Source organism: Manis pentadactyla, chromosome 4, assembly GCF_030020395.1.
Source record: "Manis pentadactyla isolate mManPen7 chromosome 4, mManPen7.hap1, whole genome shotgun sequence".
Taxonomy (NCBI): Eukaryota; Metazoa; Chordata; class Mammalia; order Pholidota; family Manidae; genus Manis; species Manis pentadactyla.
Genome location: NC_080022.1, coordinates 140,590,166 through 140,607,760, shown reverse-complemented (window position 1 = coordinate 140,607,760; position 17,595 = coordinate 140,590,166). Strand labels below are relative to the sequence as shown.

Below are 17,595 nucleotides of genomic sequence, written 5' to 3'. Positions count from 1 at the left end.
AACCAGACTCATTCACAAAGCTCCATCTTTTGGCTCAGCCAAGTTTGGCTGTCAGAAATGTTTAAATATGGAAAAAAATAAACAGTTGCAACACGTTTCTGTGCAGAGATCTGCCTGAGCCCCTTTGTGATGTAATGGGAAACGCAGCATTCAGGCTACCAGCTGTAGAATAAACAGAACTTCGAGGGTTAAAAGGAACTGAACTTTCCACGACCCCATCTGCAGAGAAGAAAATAATAAGAGGAATGATGCACTGCCCCACAGCTCTGATAGTTTATCCTCTGGTCCCGGCTGCAGAGACAAGCACCGGATGTGATAGGGCTGCTCAGGGCCGCCTCCGAGGTTAGTGCTGCCCATGGGAGACGCACAGAGAGGCTCTTCCAGCTCCCCACTTCCTCCCCCAGTGCCCTGCTGGCCACTTGAGCCCACTGCCTGAGTCTGATCCCACAGCGCTGGTGAGTTCTGGCCAACAGGCACTGCTCGACTGCAGAGCAGCAATTTGGAAAATAAACAGGAAAGACGACAGTGAGAAGGAAGAAGGTGAAAAGTCTCCCAGCTGAATTCTTGGCTTGGGGGCCTTGGTTGGTGCTGCGCAGGTCAAGGCTGCTTCAGGACGTAGTTGGGTGTGGGAAGGTGTGGGTAGCAGCATGCCCAGCCAGGGAGAGGAGGCAGAAAATTACCCACGGCTGCCACAGTGGGAGGCCCTACATCTCTCTCTCATCCTCCCACCCCTACCATCTTGGATCCAAGACGAAGAAATATGTGGTACCATGTGGTTCTCATTACCATGCTCCCCTGTCCCCTAAGGCATAAACCAAAACTGACTCCTCCCAGAGACTGCTAGCCACCACTAGGGACCCCGGCCCACATCTGCCTTTTGCCCATTACCACCCACCTTGTGCCAAAACCCTAGGACTCACTGCAGACATGAAATGGATGAGAGTTCCTACTCCAGTGTTGATTTGTAAGACAGCAGCTGGTGCCAAAACACATAGGAAGTATCCTGAGTTCCCAACTCAGAAATACAAAGTGACCCAAGGGCCAAGCCAGACTGAGCAGAATCAAGAGAAAATACAAAATGCTTCAATGGAAGGTCATTTCTGCCCTGATCCACTCACACTGGTCTTGTATTTGAACATTTGATTCTGAATACCTGCTTTCTTCTGGTATCTCAGTGGGATTGCCTTTTAAGATCACTTCATATTTCATAAATTTAATCATCAGTTACCTCCTCTCTCTCACTGAGCACCACAGACATGAACACAACTCCCTAGGCACATGGGCAATGCAGTGATTTTCCACAAAGGGTGGGGAAGAGGAGAGTGTCAGGAAATTATTATTACAAGAATCAGGTATTTCCAAAAACTAGGTGAGATGCCTGAACTTGAAAGTTAAGATATTTGCAAAAGGATGAGGTAATTCCTGGAACCCGGGCAACACTACCTCGGCTTACCCCAACTAGGCCTCTAGGCAGAGAGGTCAGTCCCGTGGTGAACACAGGGTTTCCTGTCTGAGTAGAAGGGGAAAAGCTTAGCTTTCTGCTGCTCTAGTTCCTTATCCAAGCTAGGAGAGCCTTCCAACCTTCACCCCACAGCAGTCCTTAGATTCTAAGGATTCAAGGTTGGCCTGGGCTAAAGAGCCCAAAGTCAAATTTTGGTGGCTTTGAGGAGCTTTATACAGCTCCCAATCTTCTAGACATGCTTGGGAAATGATTCCCCAAGTGGCTTTTTAGACACTCTCAAACCACCTTTGGTTCTAAGTGGACCCTGTAGTGCTGTGGGTGTGGCAAGTCCCTCTGGCTTGTTCTGGTCACAACTCATATATTTTGGGGAAAGCTCCCAGAGCCCACAAAATCCAACTAAAGTTCAGGTGCATTCTTCACCAAGCAGACCCAAAGCAGCCAGAGAATCTGAAACTGCATCCAATGAGTCTGTTTATGGCTCTCAAAATGGTGGAAGGGAGCCTCTCCAACAGCTGTGATGTGATTAGTGAGCAGAGATCAGCAGTTGCAGGGTGACCCAGTGGCCCAATCCCACAGCACGTAACACACACCAGGAAAGCAGACCCCTGGTGGGGGTCTGAATACCAGATCCTAGCTTGGGACAGACCAGCAGTGGCTAGTTAGAGGTATGCACTCAGGACCAAGGCTCACTCACTTCCCCACAGACATACATTCACTTACTCTACGAGGAAAGGAAAAAAATAAGAGTTAATTTAGTTTTTATTGCCTCAGAATTCCAAGGTTTAATGTAGCTGTCAGTTTGAGTGCAGTGCAGCTGCTAGCCGATACAATGCAGCCCAGGCAGGCCCAGGTGACCAGGGAAACACATTTCACAGAAATGAACCAACACACACTCTTGGCTGGTTGTTTGGGGGATATTGACTTGGGTAATCAGATTAACCCTTCAGGATGGGGTTAGTTCTGAAAAATAGTGCTAGAAAGCAGCTTCAGTCCAAAGAACTGAGAAGCCCTGATGTCAGGTAGATTAGTGAGTTTCTGTGTGCCTACACTTTTGGAGTTTTTTCATATGTTACTCAATTACAACATGCTCTGAAAAATTAAGGTATGAGATATGTGAGGCAAGGTATAGCACAATAATCTATCTCCTTCCTAGAACTCAGAATGTAAGACAGATCTGCCAGCTTTATAGGGAAGAGGCCAGGTGGGATCTTTTCTCTAAGTTCCATCTGGGATGGGACCAAGAGAGGGAGACAGTTTGGAGAGTGGAGTGGGAAGGTCTGACCAGGACTCAGGCCATCCTTCTGGCAAGTCTAAAGACAACTGGGCCCTCACACACCCCTTCATATTTTTACTGGGGGAACAGGCTGACTGGTGATTAATATCAAGTACAATGACCCCATGTTACAAGCCTGCAGGGGCCTGTGGAGGTGGCCATTTCCTGTGTAATACCAGCTTGTTTAAACACTAACATTCAAACTCCACAGCTGCAGAACAAACCTGGAAAGAGCTGAGTGAGAAGAAGCCCTGATTGTGTTTCAGAGCTATGGAAGATCAGAGTGGCAGTACAGATGGGAAATGAGTTGGGTCTTTGGGTTCCTGGGGTGAGGAGCTCTGGAAATACAGCTAGGATGGCACAGAAACTAGGTAAAAGGAGGCTGAAAAAGGGCAAGCCCATGGACACAAGGAGAAAGGTCATAACAAGAGAAATAGTCTTAGGATATGCACTGTTCTCTTTTTATAACTTGTTTGCCTATGACCATATATTCCAGCCCATGACTCCCCTTGAGGTTCAATGGCCGACATAAAACCACTGTAGCCCTGGAGGGCTTCCCATTTAACCAGAGAAAACTTACAGAAGGTAAGTAGCTAACAGTACAAATGGAACTGAATCCAGCAAGTCTGGTGGAGTCAAAAGCCTAGTACCTGGGCTTAACATAGCTTAGCAAACCCCTTGGAAAGACAAGATGTCATGCCAGCTCTGTTTTCAGTGGGATGAGGATCTGGTTCTGATATCTCAACAGGCCCTGGGATGGGACAGAGATGCAGTGGGGTGGGGAATCCACACAGCTCTCCCTGCATAGATTAAGGAACTACGTGTGTTTTCCTGATGGCGCCATGATATAAAAAGGAGACAGGTGTTATAGATCATTGTTCTAGGAGTTAAGCATAGGCAGCAAGATACTACTGTCCAAGAATAACAGCTGTTTATTAGGTGACCACTAAAGAATATAAGACTCAGTAAAAGATGATCCTTTCTGCTTTTCTAGTTTATAGTCATCTTGGGCCCTTGGGAGAGTGCCCAACTTCAATTAATTCTGCCCAATAGGGCAAATCAAATTCTGAAGCCCAGTCATCCTACACTACTCCAAGAACATAAACTTCTCCATGTTCTAAGCAGTGCAGCTGGACCCTTATGACCAATAAGAGGTCACAGTAACCTCATTGCAGGATTTCTCAAGTACCTCTACTGTGCCTCCCTCATCCTCTATGTAGGTCAGTGCCTTATTTGATTGCATTTTCCCAAGCTACATGCATATGCATAGCCTCTGTCGCATCCCTATGGTGTGTTAAACCCATCAGCACTGCGTGTTTGGGAAAAAGCAGCCCCCAGAGACCTCGACATCTCCACGGCATGAGTGGAGCCTTTGGCGGCCTCCCTGGTGCGGATTCTCACGGTTCCTGCCTCTCTAAAATTTCTAGCTGTAACCACTCCAACACGTCTTTACTTAGTTTAGCATACACTGGACCCAAATAACCTCAGCCCAGAGCTGGAAAGCATGCTCCCTGGGGTCAGCTGTTGTACCCTGCTGGGGTCAGACTGGAGCCTTAGGCCAACACCCCTTCCTCTCACAAGAAGTCCTGTGGGAGGAGTAGGGAGGACAGAGGCTCCTGCCATGGGAGAGATCACGTGTGCCCCAAACTCAGCACTTGGAGGAAGAGGAACCCCCTGGTGCCAGGCTATAGTGCTGACGCCCCAACCCGGAGCCAGGGAGACTGGGTGGAGAGCCAGGGTAGCAAAGGGGCTTCCCACAGTCACCACCACTTCCTTCAGGGAAGTGCTGATGGACTATTACTTAGTGACCTCCTAAAATGCCCTTTTGGGAAGACGTATTAAGCGTCCTTGAAGGGGTGCCGATTAGACTTGGGATTCTTATTTCAAAGTTGATCTATGAGGGTGAGTGAACTAGCAGTTTTTTAACTCAAGAATTCTATCTTGTTTACAGGGTCAGCACATGTAGGTTCCCTAAGGAAATCAGCCTACTGCACACTCCCTACATATCCCTATGTCTCTCTGGGTGACAGCACCTCAGAGGGCTCCCTACAAGCCTTTTCCAGTGTGCTCTGTACACTATACAAGACAAGCCATGGAAAAACAGTGAGTCTAGGAATTTCTGGAGGTTTTTTTTAATAGTACTCCAATCCAACAGTGTGATAAATGCATCCGAGCTACAATTAGGAAGATATATAGCATCAGAATGCGAAGGTCTGGGCAGCCTGGTGAAACGCGGGCTCTCCAGAGCCCCAGCTATGTTTCCCATTATGTAACCCTGGTCATGGGCAGACAGCCAGACTCCAAATGAAAAAGAGACTCTGGCTTGGCACTGGTTCTATTTTCCTATCCTCATTCGGGGTCAGCGCAGTGTCATACAGCTGCAGAGAAAGCTCTGGGGATTAAACCTGGGAAAGCCTCCAAGACCAGGACCTGGGTTCAAGTACCAGCTGAAAGCAATAAACCAACTGCCACAGCTGGGCTAGGTTTGGATGTTCTCAAAGTCCCCTGACTCTTTCACTTACTGAGAACTAGAGATCAAGATGAGAGAAGATTTGGCTTTAGCAGAGACTATGAAATGAGGTGGATTGCCCCAGTGCCCTAGCCTTGCCAAAGGTCCTGGGACACAAGGGATCACTATGCTTAGGCGCATGGAAGCCTGTTGCTTGGTTCCTCTCCATCACCTGACATTCACAACTTGTCTCATGCTCACTTGGTAAAGTAGAAAGTAGCTGCCTCTCCCTTCTAAAAAGAGGCCTGGTTCAGAAATTGAGCTCCCTACTTCTCACCCCACCCCCAAGTAGATGGTCCCTCCAAACACTGTGGTCTGTTCTAAATAGACCAAAGCACTCTACACTGTCTTTTACAGTGGCCCAAGGCAACTTTCCACACCCTGCTATAATCCTCTGTACCAAAATCTCCTGGGATATAAAGCCATCGTATCACAACTCCTAATGGGTACAAATGGAAAGTCAACCTCTTACATGCTGACTCCAGCACACATACCCACTAAGTTAAGTGCCACTGTGTGGGAAGGCACACGCGGCTCTGGAAGCCTGCCGTTATAACCATGCAGAGTCAACAATGTTCTGTCATCATCATCAGTGCCTCTACATGCCTAAGAAAAGGAGATCTGACCAGAAAGAAGAGGAATATAGGAGAAGGGAGAACTAAAGAGATGAGCTTTGGAACTCCCCCAAGAAAGTGGAGGATGTTTCTGAACAATTCTCTAACTGTACAAGGAATGACGGGGAACAACTGAAGGGAGCAAGGTTAAATGAGGGTCCAAATGTGTTAGGGAGACTATTTGGGAATGGGGGTTTCTGGAGGAGAAGCAAACTGAAATGGAGGCTATCTTGGGATCAATAAAGAATTTGTCTTTGCAGAGAATAACCGTAGGCAAAGACCAATGAAAACATGTAAAGGAGAGGCGTCAAGTGGAAGCCAATTCCTTCCTACTCTCTTGAGAGCACTCCTAAACCCTCCAAAATGAAGAGCAGCACAAGGACCTTAAGAGTATCAGAGGGATTACTGTTCTGACATCTATAGAACTATCCAGAACATGTTATTCCCTATGGCCTTAAAAGAAAAAGCTCTGCAGCATGGAAGATCAGTGAGCATAAAACGGAACTTAGAAACCCACAGAACCACCATACCTTACCTCTTAACCACAGTATTTACTCAGTGAGTGTTAGGCAGCTATGTGAGAAACTAGAAAGGAGGAAGGTGAAGTCTGATTCCACTTTTCCAGTACTTGGATCTGCAGGCTATGAGGTGGGACTACCCTCAGTAGTGGTCAGGCCATATTTGCTCTGTCCAACAGTGGCACCAGCCCTTTTAAACCACCATGCCTTGTGGTCAGGCCCCAACACAGCAAAGTCCCTCCTTTATGCTTAAACTTGCATTCCAGAGACAATCAGCTGCTGATCCTGATGGTAGAGAGAGACAGAGCAGAAGAGGACTAACTCTCTTCTCTACCACACTGACTTCTCTAGCCTAGATTGTATTCATCAGAGAGTAGTGGTGCCCACAGCTACAGGGACTTGTTTACTAGGTGACTAGCCTTAATATATTATTTGGTCAGACTTGGTCTCCTTGTGAAGAAGAGTCTGAAAAGAAGAATCAAATCTGATTCAAGTTCCCAACTCTCTCTGTCTCTCTGAGCCTTGGAAGTGAAGTGCAGCTGGGGATGGCTGTAGCTGGGACCACGTGCCCAGCTGCAGATTGAGCCCTTGCCCAAAGATGGGCAGCAGCTTGTATAAGCCGGCAACGGGCCATTTGCTCCAGCATCCAAAGAGAAAACAGACTCAGCACCTCAAGCAAATGAGGCCCAGCACTTCCTATGTGAGCTTTCCATCTCCTCAGCCAAACAAAAGCCAAAGAGAGTAAGAGACGGAAGAGGGATGAAAGGAGGTGGCTCACAGGAGAGTTAACAGGACTGATGGCCAGGATATGAGTAAATGGGCTGGGTGGACAGTATCTAAGGGACTTGTGGTTGTGAGGTGACCCAGGGAAGGCCCAAGCTTCAGGGACAGATGGTCTGCCTACGTACCTGCTGAGAAGAAGGGAGGAACACTCTGTGACCCCTGCATATGCTCAGAAGCAGTGGTGTCAGATATTTGGAGAGCTGAGTCCTTCCTTGCCACAGTTTCTTTCCAAAACTACAAATTGCCTAGTTGGCATTATAGATTAAAGGCCTGAAAAATTTGAGGCAGTACATGTTAACTCTTTGGGGAACACTGCTGGGAAACAGCTGCCCTCTAGCCAGCACATCAGTCCAATCCTTTGTGTGGCCCTAGCTGCCCAGCTTAGGGCTCACCCCTGGCTCATCAGGCCTTAGCCTGGAGTACACTTGAAAATCTACAAAGGTTCACATGAAGGTTGCAGAGAATGATTTGATAGTGTGAGCATCACCCACATGGTTACAGAGCTCAACCTGGGGGCTGGGTTTGGGAGAGAGGATGCAGAGAAAGGGCTTAGTAATCCAGGGGTGCTTTTTTGGGTGAAAAATAAGGAAAAAATAGGAAGGAAGGGGGAAAGAGATTATACAGTTCACAAAGAAAGATCAGTTTCTGGCTATCCAGAAATCTCTGTTGCAGCCTTCCCTCTGGGTCACCCATGTGTTCAGGAGACTCACATGGCTGGCCCTCGGCCCAGGGAAACACCTCTACCCACTCTCTAAAACTGCCATTGGCAGCAGCTTAGGTCTCCATATGCTATCCTCCAGAATATTCCCCATCCCAAAAAAGAGTACTGGAGAAAAATGATGAGATGTTGGGTATGGGTGCTAGTTCCCAAACACATGTATATACACCTAACATAAAGCCTGAAGGAGCTCCAAGTGTACTACACCTGCCAGAGACCACAAAAAAGAATGGGGGAGGAAGGGAGGAGAGAAAGGGAAAGGGACAGGAGAAGTAGAGAGAGGCAGAGACAGAGAGACAAGAGAATCCAAGAGAGGAACAGACAGGAAGAGGGAGAGTGAGAGATGGAGAATCAATGGAGTTGACCAGAGATAGGAACCGATAAGCACATATATTAAGACACGATTGTGCAGGCACAAGCACACAGTGACACTAACAGAGAAGAATGGGAGACATGGGAACATGGATATAGGTCTAGAGTTGGCAAACTTTTTCTGTAATGGGTCAGAGAGCAAATATTTTAGGCTTCGTAGGCCATACGGTTTCCGTCGCAACTCATGCGTTCCACTGCTGCAGTGTGAAAGCGGTCATAGACAAGTGTAAACAAGCAAGCATGGCCAGTTCCAATATAACTTTATGGACACTGAAATCTGACTTACATACAATTTTCACAAGTTCTGAAATATTATTCATTTGATGTCTTCCCAACCATTTAAAAATCTAAACTGTTCTTAGCTCACTGGCCATAGCTTGATGGCCCCGATAAAAACACACACAAACAGCAGAGGCAAACAGAGGCAGACAGGCCAGGACAAGCCGAGTCAGGCAGGCAACAGGTGAGGCAGGCAGGGCAACACAGGCATAGACAGGCAGTGGCAGGTGGATACAGGCAGAGCCACATACAGGAGAAATCCACCCCTGGACCCCAACAGAAAGACCCAGACTGACACCAGACACAGTCACAAACACGGACATGGACACAGATGTTCAGAAACACATACAAACACACCCTCCCATAGGATACTCACACACAGAGAAACGGACAGGACCAAAGCAGACATGGACTGACATGGACCCTGAATCAGACACACACAGACATGCATGTGGACACAGAGACTTGGAGACACACAGACACACTGACACACACACACACAAACAGTCCTCTCAGGGGTACACATGAACCCCCACAAAGAGACCTACACACTGAAGGATAGAGACACAGGTGCAGATATAGACACAGCACACAGGAATACATGGACACAGATACACAGACAGATGTGGACAGGCACACCAAAAGACCCTTAGATAGATAAATCCTGAGACAAATACACTCAGACACACACAGACAACCAGACCCAAAGAGGTACAGAGAGCTACAACCCACACACAGATATGAACACAAGAAACAGCTACACATGGTTGTACAACAATGTGAATGTAACATGCCACTGAACTGTATACTTAAAAATGGTTAAGATGGCAAACATATATATCTTACAATTTTAAAAAAGAAAGAAAAAAGTCATATGAACACATGAACAGATCTACATAGACACATGCAGGCAGACACAAATACCAGCCAGACCAACACATCCCAAACTAACAGATGCTCTGACAGATACCACACTGACACACAGACACAGAGATGGGGGTGGGGAATGCTGAGGAGACAGGGATTGAAGTGAATGGAAGAGAACATGGCATACGCTTCCTCCCCACACACTACAATATCATGAGAGGAAGGCAAGGAGACAGAGTGCGTAAGACAGCACAAGAAGCAGTGAGAGATAGCCTGAAAGATACAGGGAGATAAAAGATAAACTAAAAGGGAGAGAAAGACACAGTCTCTCACACATGCTGACACATGCCCAGACTCAAGAGGCAGCTGCAGAGGTGGTGAATATGAACAATATGAAGTGAGAATGGGCAAGCAGGCACAAGGACAAAGACCAAAATACAGCAGGCTAAGGAGCGAGAGAAAAGGAAAATGACAAATGAGGAGGAACAGACTACGGAATGGGCAATGATAACCTATGACATTAGGGGGTCAAAGAAGATGTTCAGGGAGGGAAAAACTGAAGTTCAAATGAGGAGGGAAGAGAGAAACAAGCAGATGGAGGGGTGGTGGGAGGAAACAAAGAGGACTAAGAAGGGAGCTATGGGAACACAGGTGGGCCCAGGCTAGCAGTGCTGAAGGAATGAGCAGGTGGACTCACTGTGAGGGCAGATCCAGGGACGTGGGTGGAGGATTCCAGGTATCTGGGTGGCCAAGCATCCAGTCTGACCAGACTTTCACACTGGGGAGAAGTTCCTTCAGGTCTGGGACGAAGGCAGACACCTTGATGTCATCTTGGTCATCCTCGTCCTCAGGGGAGGACAGCTGAGCTGCAGAGGCAAAGGGTGAGAGCTGGGCCTATGTCTGCTGTGGCCCCCGAGTAAGGCCTGGGGCGCTGGGATGGCAGCAAATTCTTAGGGGAGGGAGACCAAGTCCACAGGAAAGCTGGGCCCAGAGGCAAAGCACAAGTGCCAGCACCAAAGAGGATTCTGAAAAGCAGGACAAAGAGAGAACCAGTGCACTGGGTCTGCCCCTGTAGAAGCTGTTTCTGTTCTACCTGTGGCCTGGCTGAAGGTGCTATTCTGGCCTGGAGCCTCGAGCCTCCACCCGTGACCCCATTTAGTACTCCTTAAGCACAGTACTAAGATGGCACCAGAGTCCCTGCCAAAACTGCATGACCTGAACTGGACGATGAGGACCCAAATAGTGGTATGTTCTACAAAATATGTGGCCTTATACTTCAAAAATGTCAAGGTCATGAAGGACAAAGAAAGACTGAGAAACCAATCCAGACTGAAGGACACTAAAGAGACATGACATCTAAATTCAATGTATGATCCTGGAGTGGATCTTAGTCCAGAAAAAGACTTTTTTTAAGGACAATTGGTACAAACTCAGAATCTGTAGATTCAATTATAGTACTATATCAAGTGTTGGCTTCCTGATTCTGATAATAGTTCTGTCCTGTCAGAGAATGTCCTTGTTATGAGGAAATACACAGTCAAGTATTTGGGCTACCATGTCTGCAACTTATAATCAAAGGGTTCAGATGAAAAAATAATAATAAGCATAAGTATTTGTGTCTGTATGGAGAGACAACTTAAAGTAAATGTGGTAACATTAACTGCAGAATCTAGAGGAAGGGTATGTAGGAGTTCTAAGTACCATTTGTGCAACTTTTCTATAAATTTGAAATTGTTTCAAAATAAAAAGTTACCCCTACTCTCCCATCTAAAAAAGGCACCCCCAGAGGATAGAGGCATTCACAAAGTTGGTGTGACAGGGACAACAGAGCAGCCTCACTACTCACCAATACTGATCCAGCAGCTGGAAGAAAGGTGCAACCTTCAGCCCTACCTTACTCAGCTCAGCAACTGGGCTTAGAATTCTATGGGCAGCCTTAAAGGATGTGGGGACACAACTCAATTCAGGAGCTAAAAAGTAACTACCCTGGTTCAGTAAGTCTCCCAGATGGCTGGTCCACAGTGGTTACAGCACCCACCAGATATCAGACAAAAGGAACGTACGATAGAGGGAGAAAACTGAACATCAATCATGAACAAAAGGGGAGACTCATTTTACTGATTTATTAAGGTTATAGGAACATGCAGCAGCTTAATAGGTACAGTGAAATTCCTAACGACTAAAGGAGACAGGGAGAGAATAGTTCCGCAAAGAGGCAAGAGGGCCACAGAGGTAATCAGACTACCAAAGGAGGTGGGACTAGTTAAGTGGGCAAAAGGAAGAGGGGACCTTAGGAAGAGGAAAACTGCACAGTAGAGGGAGAAGCCACTGAGAAAGCAGTGTGGCATCCTCAGCTTGTCTGGACAGGGCCCACACAGCCGGAAAGCCCACCCGTCAGGGTCCTGTCTGCTTACCTTTGGCAGACTCCTTAAGTAAATGGGTGCAGCGCCGCACCAGGATCGAAAACATGGCCAAGCCTAGGACTGTGGCTTGCTCCTGGATCACAGAGCGACACTTCTCCAAGAAGCAGTCTGAGGAAAAGCAAATGAAACTCCATCAGGACCTCAGGAGCCAAGGGCCACTCTTCCCTACCTTACTAGGTGCACATCCTTGGTCATGTAAGGCTAAGTGAAATAAAGCACAGTGGCACTTGCCATGATGCCTGGCATATAGGTAAGCACTCAACACTGTTATAACAGGGATCAAGTGTCTAAGTTCTGCATCACCTCACTTCCCCAGGACCAGTTATCTACCCCAAGGGAGTGCTCTGAGCTGGGGCTGCAGGCTCTCTGCCTTTAGTTGGCTACTATAATGTGAAGTTATAGTAACAAGAAATCACATTTAATCAACTCATTCTCTCTAATGTATATACAGTAGGACTACAATCAGCAATTAAGATCAGAAAAATACAAATTTAAAAGTTTATCTTCTTGAATTACCAACTTCTGGCTCTATCGTTACCTCTTCTTACTCCTGACTTACAAGTAACCTATTTTCACTGAATGAGTTCATTTTATATAGAACAAAGCACGGCACATAATAAGCATGTAATCAGAGTTAGCTTTCATTTTCACAAATTTTTCCCTAGGGCTAAAATATAAACCTGGCTCACAGTGGTAGCACTTCTCTGCCTCACTCTCTCAGGCTGACTTCCTTCTGGCTGCAGGTCAGTGAAAGGAACCACCTCGGTGGTGGCCAGGGCTATGCTTCAGCAGGAGCTACATATACACCCTCAAATCCCTGCCTGTACCTACTCCTACTCCTTGTCAGTGGCCCTCCCTGACAGCCACTTCATCCAGACTTGAGAAGGACTCAGTGACAAACAGAAGGCAGCAGTCCAGTCTGAGCCTCAGAGGAGCAGACACCCAGGAGGCATAAGAGATGGAATCTGGGGCCAGGTTCATTCACTCTGGAAGCAGCTAATCTGTTAATTCCCTCTGTAACATAAGAGAACACTCAGAATCTCTAAGTATTAAAAGGATAATTAGCCACAAGTCTGATCTCAGGCCCTGCCTGCATGTGAACCTCAATAGCCAAGGGGGAGCCCTCTCGCCTCTCTCCTCATTGACACTAGTCTTGTCAATGGGGCCTAAATGAAGTCTTTACTCCAGGAGATGATATATAACCACAGTTATTCCTAACTGCTTTGACCACAGGAGAAAACACAATTGGAGTATACAAAGCCGGCCCCAAACCACTTTAGAAAGCCCTCGGAGTGAGAAGGAACAGGCTGCTGCTCAGAAGGTCACAACATATGAATAGCATCAGTGTAGCAATTCTTCCATGTGGCTTTCCTGCCATCCTTCCAGATACCCACTGGTCTTAAATGACACCCTCTAACTTTCCACCTCAACTGTGGCAGGCACTAAGGAAGTGGTAACAATCCATGGGATTCAAACAGATCACTACTCTCATTCTTCTTATTATTGATAAGGACTTAAACCTCTACAAGAAAACAAGCATCCAAGAACCAAAAGGAGGGAGGGTGGAAAGTAGAGAGGGGATGTGTAAGCCATCCCAAGAAAAGTTGCCAACTGCTCCCCTCCACCCCATACTATAGTCAGCAGCACTCTGTACCAGCTCAGCCCAGACTCCTGCCATGCCCTGCCAGCAGCCTGCCTCTAGTTAGCAACAAAGCGCAGAGTGGGAGAATAAGTCCAGAACAACAGAGGAAGCTAAGACAGGATGAATGGAGGCAACATCCTGGTAGCTGACACCAGTGTCCCCTCATCAGCTGGGCATGTTGGGCAGAAGTTACCTGAATATAGAAGGCACTTAGAAGGGAAGAAGGGGATGTCTTAGCTCCAAGAGACTGGCATTTGAGAAGTCCAAGATGACCAAAGGACACTCTCAGCATAAATAAGGATAAGATGGCACAGAGGGAGATTACGTTCATCACGTCCATTTCTATTTTTATAACAAACGGCAATCTCAGGCTAGCCTATTCCTCAGAGTGCAAAGTTGGTGCTAGGGCTCAAGGGGAAGGAGAATAAACTGCTTAAGAACGATGACACTTGTGGGCTCTGGGGAGTTTAACTGTTTTGTTTTTTTTTTAAAGCCTCCTGCAATAAGGTCTGGGGACTAGGTGGAATAGCAACAACTGCAGCCTCTTTTTGCTGTTGGTCTGGCAAGGGATCAACCACCTCTCAGAAGAGCAGCTGAAAGGCAGCTTCATGACTGCTATGTTTTTGGCCATGGTTATGTCACCTCAACCTTTCTCCCCCTTCTTGCCTTCCTGTGAAGGGCCTGACAGCATTCCCTGCTGTGTTACAGTCCAACTGATGGGGAAGTATAAACCAGCAAGCCATTCTGCTCTCACCAAGCAGGTGGTGATATCACAACTATCTGGGGTTCAGAATGTCTGGGTCTCCGTCAGCCTTCTGACTGACCATGTCATATAGAGCACTTTCTGGAACGCCTGCCCTCCTCCACGGCTCAGTGGTATCATAAGCACAGTTTGAACATCTATGATATTTGACCCCTTGCTGGGTTTTGTGGAGAACACAGCTACAAATAAACCTTCGGACCTTTCAACTATGTAAAAAAAAAAAGTTATTTACCCAAGTAACCATGGCAATTCAGACCTAGTACCTCCAGTGAGAAATACATTAAATGCTATGATTGTCAGGAGATGCTACCTCACCTAGGCTTCTGTGGGCTAAAAGCCGTAAGATGTCACTCCTTGAGAATTATTTGTTCTTATGCAAATATATAGGAAAACAGCATCAAGATTCCCAGAGTCCACCCACTTTGGGGCTAAACCTCGGAAACAAGCCCCAGTCAGACAAATGTCCACATATATCTGTAGAGCTGGGCTGGGCCAGGCCAACAAGTGATGTAGGGTGGGGAAGGAAAAAGCATTGTTTGCCTTGGTATTTGCCTGGGTTCCTCTGGCTTTGTGTCAGGTAGCAGGAGACATGAGCTGAGGAACTCATTAACATTGTGAAACAGCCTTTCCCCTTCTTTCCAAAAGCAGGCTTGCTCAAGGGCTTAGGGGGATGATTTTGGCTAAGAACGTCAGACAGAAATATTTCTTACCCAGGAAGTCACCTGAGGTCTAAACTTGGTTCTGCCCCTTCCCACATGCTCGAAGATGGGCAAGTGACCGGAGCTCCCACAACTTCTGTGGCCAAATACCTGCTCAGGCAGAAATATTCTTCTTGCTCCTATGTAATAGGGAGACATTCTCATTTTTCTGAGAACATATTCATGGAAAACATAAACCAACTGTCGTCAAAGTTGTATGAAATCAGGAAATGGAGCGGCCGGGAGAAGGCTGCCATGTGGCCGGATGTTATGTATTTCTAATTAGTGCTATACATCTTTCAACAGCAAGTGTCCTTCTGCTGGGAAACACAACACACTGCCCTTGTTATTGTAACTGTCAGAGAAGTGCTTAAACAGATAATCTCCAGGAAAAGTGATAAACACGTCCCTTCTCCCACTAGTGCATGTGCGACGGTGCTGCCAAAGCAAAGCTGTGCTTGACGGCTCCAGGATGGCAAAGCATCCTCCTGCAGGAAATGGGAGCAAGGCAGGAGGGGTGGAGAGGGAAGAGGAGGGCAGGAGAGGCAGGCCCACCTGCCTGGACCCTCTAAGCCTAGCCAAGGGACAGTGGTTCAGAACTACTGCTTCTCATCAACTCTTGGGTCAGGGAGAGATCTGGAGGAAACCAGTATCAATAAGGATGAGGTTTGGCTAGTCACTGAAAAATCTGGCAGCAATGGAACAAGCAGAGTTCCCCTGGTGTACACAGCCAGCTTCCTGGCAAGAGCATGAGAAGAGTAATGAAGAGAAGACACAGGATGGATGACACAGAAGTCTGATTCCCTGACAGCAGCAGAGAGACTCAGAGGGCACTGGGGTCCACTCGACATTCCAGCAGAGAGAACCAACTATTTGCCTGGCTGCTTCACTAACAGCTGGAGAAAACTGCAGGCAAGACCACTTTTCACTGATTCCCTCCCCACTGGCTCCTTCCAAAGAGAGGAAATGAATGGTCAGTCACCTCCAAACTAACACCACCTGGAGGCGATTTGTTGGCTCTTATCTTTCAGACATAAAGCTGATTTTCTCATGAGTCAGTCACCAGTCAGACACAGGGCTGGCACAGTTCCTCAGCAGCCCACCAAAACCTCCCTGTCTACAGGAAGTGGGCAGTAAGAGCATCTTTCGACTGCTGCTGTTTGAGCTAAAGAGTTCCCTGTGGCAGTTGCTGGCTAAAGGGGAGGTGGAGGAGGCAGTCATTGTACAGAAGCCAGACAAAATCTCAGCACAAAAGCAGAGATGTCCATGACATCAGGGCATCATTTTATTCCCTGAGGAGCAGAATGAATGAGTCAGAAAAACCAGGCACCAAAATACACCCAAGCAAATTATTCATGCACAATGGCAGAACATAGGATGACAGGATGGAAGGTAAGCCATGACATACCCTGCACAGGGTATAGCCAAGACAAGACAGAGGAATATGAAAGGTCATGTTTCCTCCCTGAGAGCCCCTACTGTCAGCCCTGCTACTCCTTTCCAATGTTCTAAGACTGTAAAACTCTTATCTTCTTTTTGTGGGTAGATTTGGGGGCAAAGCAAATCTCAACCTCTAAACAATGTGACTTCTCCCATTAATTCCGAAGTTATTTATTTAGCCCAATTGTGGAGAATATAGAGGAAAAGAGGATCCTGCCTGTGAAATGATAATCTAATGAAGAAGACAGGAAGAATATACAGATACCCAAATAACTGTAATTCAAGGAAGATGGAAGTAAGATGTTTTCTCTCACCGGAGGGGAAGAAAATCATTTTCAGGAGTGTCTATCAGAGAACATTTCATGGAAGACAGCACTTCTGAGCAAGGCTGCAAAAGATGAACAAAGATGGAATTGGCAGGATGAAGGAGGGACTGAGCCTGTGAGGAAGACATGGTGGGAGGGACACACCAGGCATGTTCCAACATGGCAAGCACTGTACTCGGTGTGCCATATAATGGGGACCACAAAGCAAAGGGCCTGCAATGCCCCAGCAAGGAACACAGACTTGACTCAACAGGCAGTAAGGGCAATCACTCCAGGTTTCTGAAATGAAGCAGAGGTGAGTATTTTAGGAAGATTAATCTAGTTACAGCATTTAGGACAGATTAAGGTAGCTGGAAAAAGGTTAACAAGGAGGAAGACCAGCTGGGAAGCTAAAAGGGCATGAACTTGTTTGAATTAAGATAAATTAATTACATGTGGAACATACAAATTTGCATGTCAAATAAATGTAACATCTTTCTTATAGGAGAGGTGGAAGAGGGAATGGAAAGGAGAGCACAGATGTGAGAAATGCTGCAGAAAGAAAATCAAGAGATGGTGGAGATGTTGGGGAGGGAAGGGATGAACTGGAATAGGTCAAGGACTCTGATAATCCCGCAAGTTCCAGAGGATTTTGAGACCTCAAAAAGGATAATATCCACCAAAGGAGATCCAGGAAGGGGCAGAAATGCGGGACTGAAGAACACCTGGAAGGACGGAGGTATGCAACAAGAAGTCCCCAGGCTCCCGCCCACCTGGCTCTTGGCCAGTCCTGTCTTTCCAGAACAAAGACACATCAGGGGGTCAAAAATACTTGAGGAAGACCTTGCATAAGGAGGCCTGGGAAGTCTGAACTGGCTCTCCCTGTGGAAGCCATTAGATATTCAGCACTTCATTTGTTTCCAATTCTT

General features: G+C 46.9%; 1 protein-coding gene across 5 annotated transcripts in view; it reads right to left on the bottom strand.

Moving 5' to 3' along the window:
* SMG6 (SMG6 nonsense mediated mRNA decay factor) overlaps window positions 1-17,595 on the bottom strand; it is a 232,681-nt gene that overhangs the window by 96,682 nt on the left and 118,404 nt on the right. For 4 of the 5 annotated variants that reach the window (XM_036906131.2, XM_036906132.2, XM_036906133.2 and 1 more), the window contains 2 exons: window positions 11,810-11,926; window positions 10,093-10,261 (listed from right to left, as the gene is read on the bottom strand). In XM_036906131.2, coding sequence (XP_036762026.2) covers window positions 10,093-10,261; window positions 11,810-11,926 — 286 coding nt within the window. Of the gene's footprint in view, window positions 1-10,092; window positions 10,262-11,809; window positions 11,927-17,595 lie in introns of those variants that run through there. The other variant, XM_036906136.2, reaches the window with a different exon arrangement.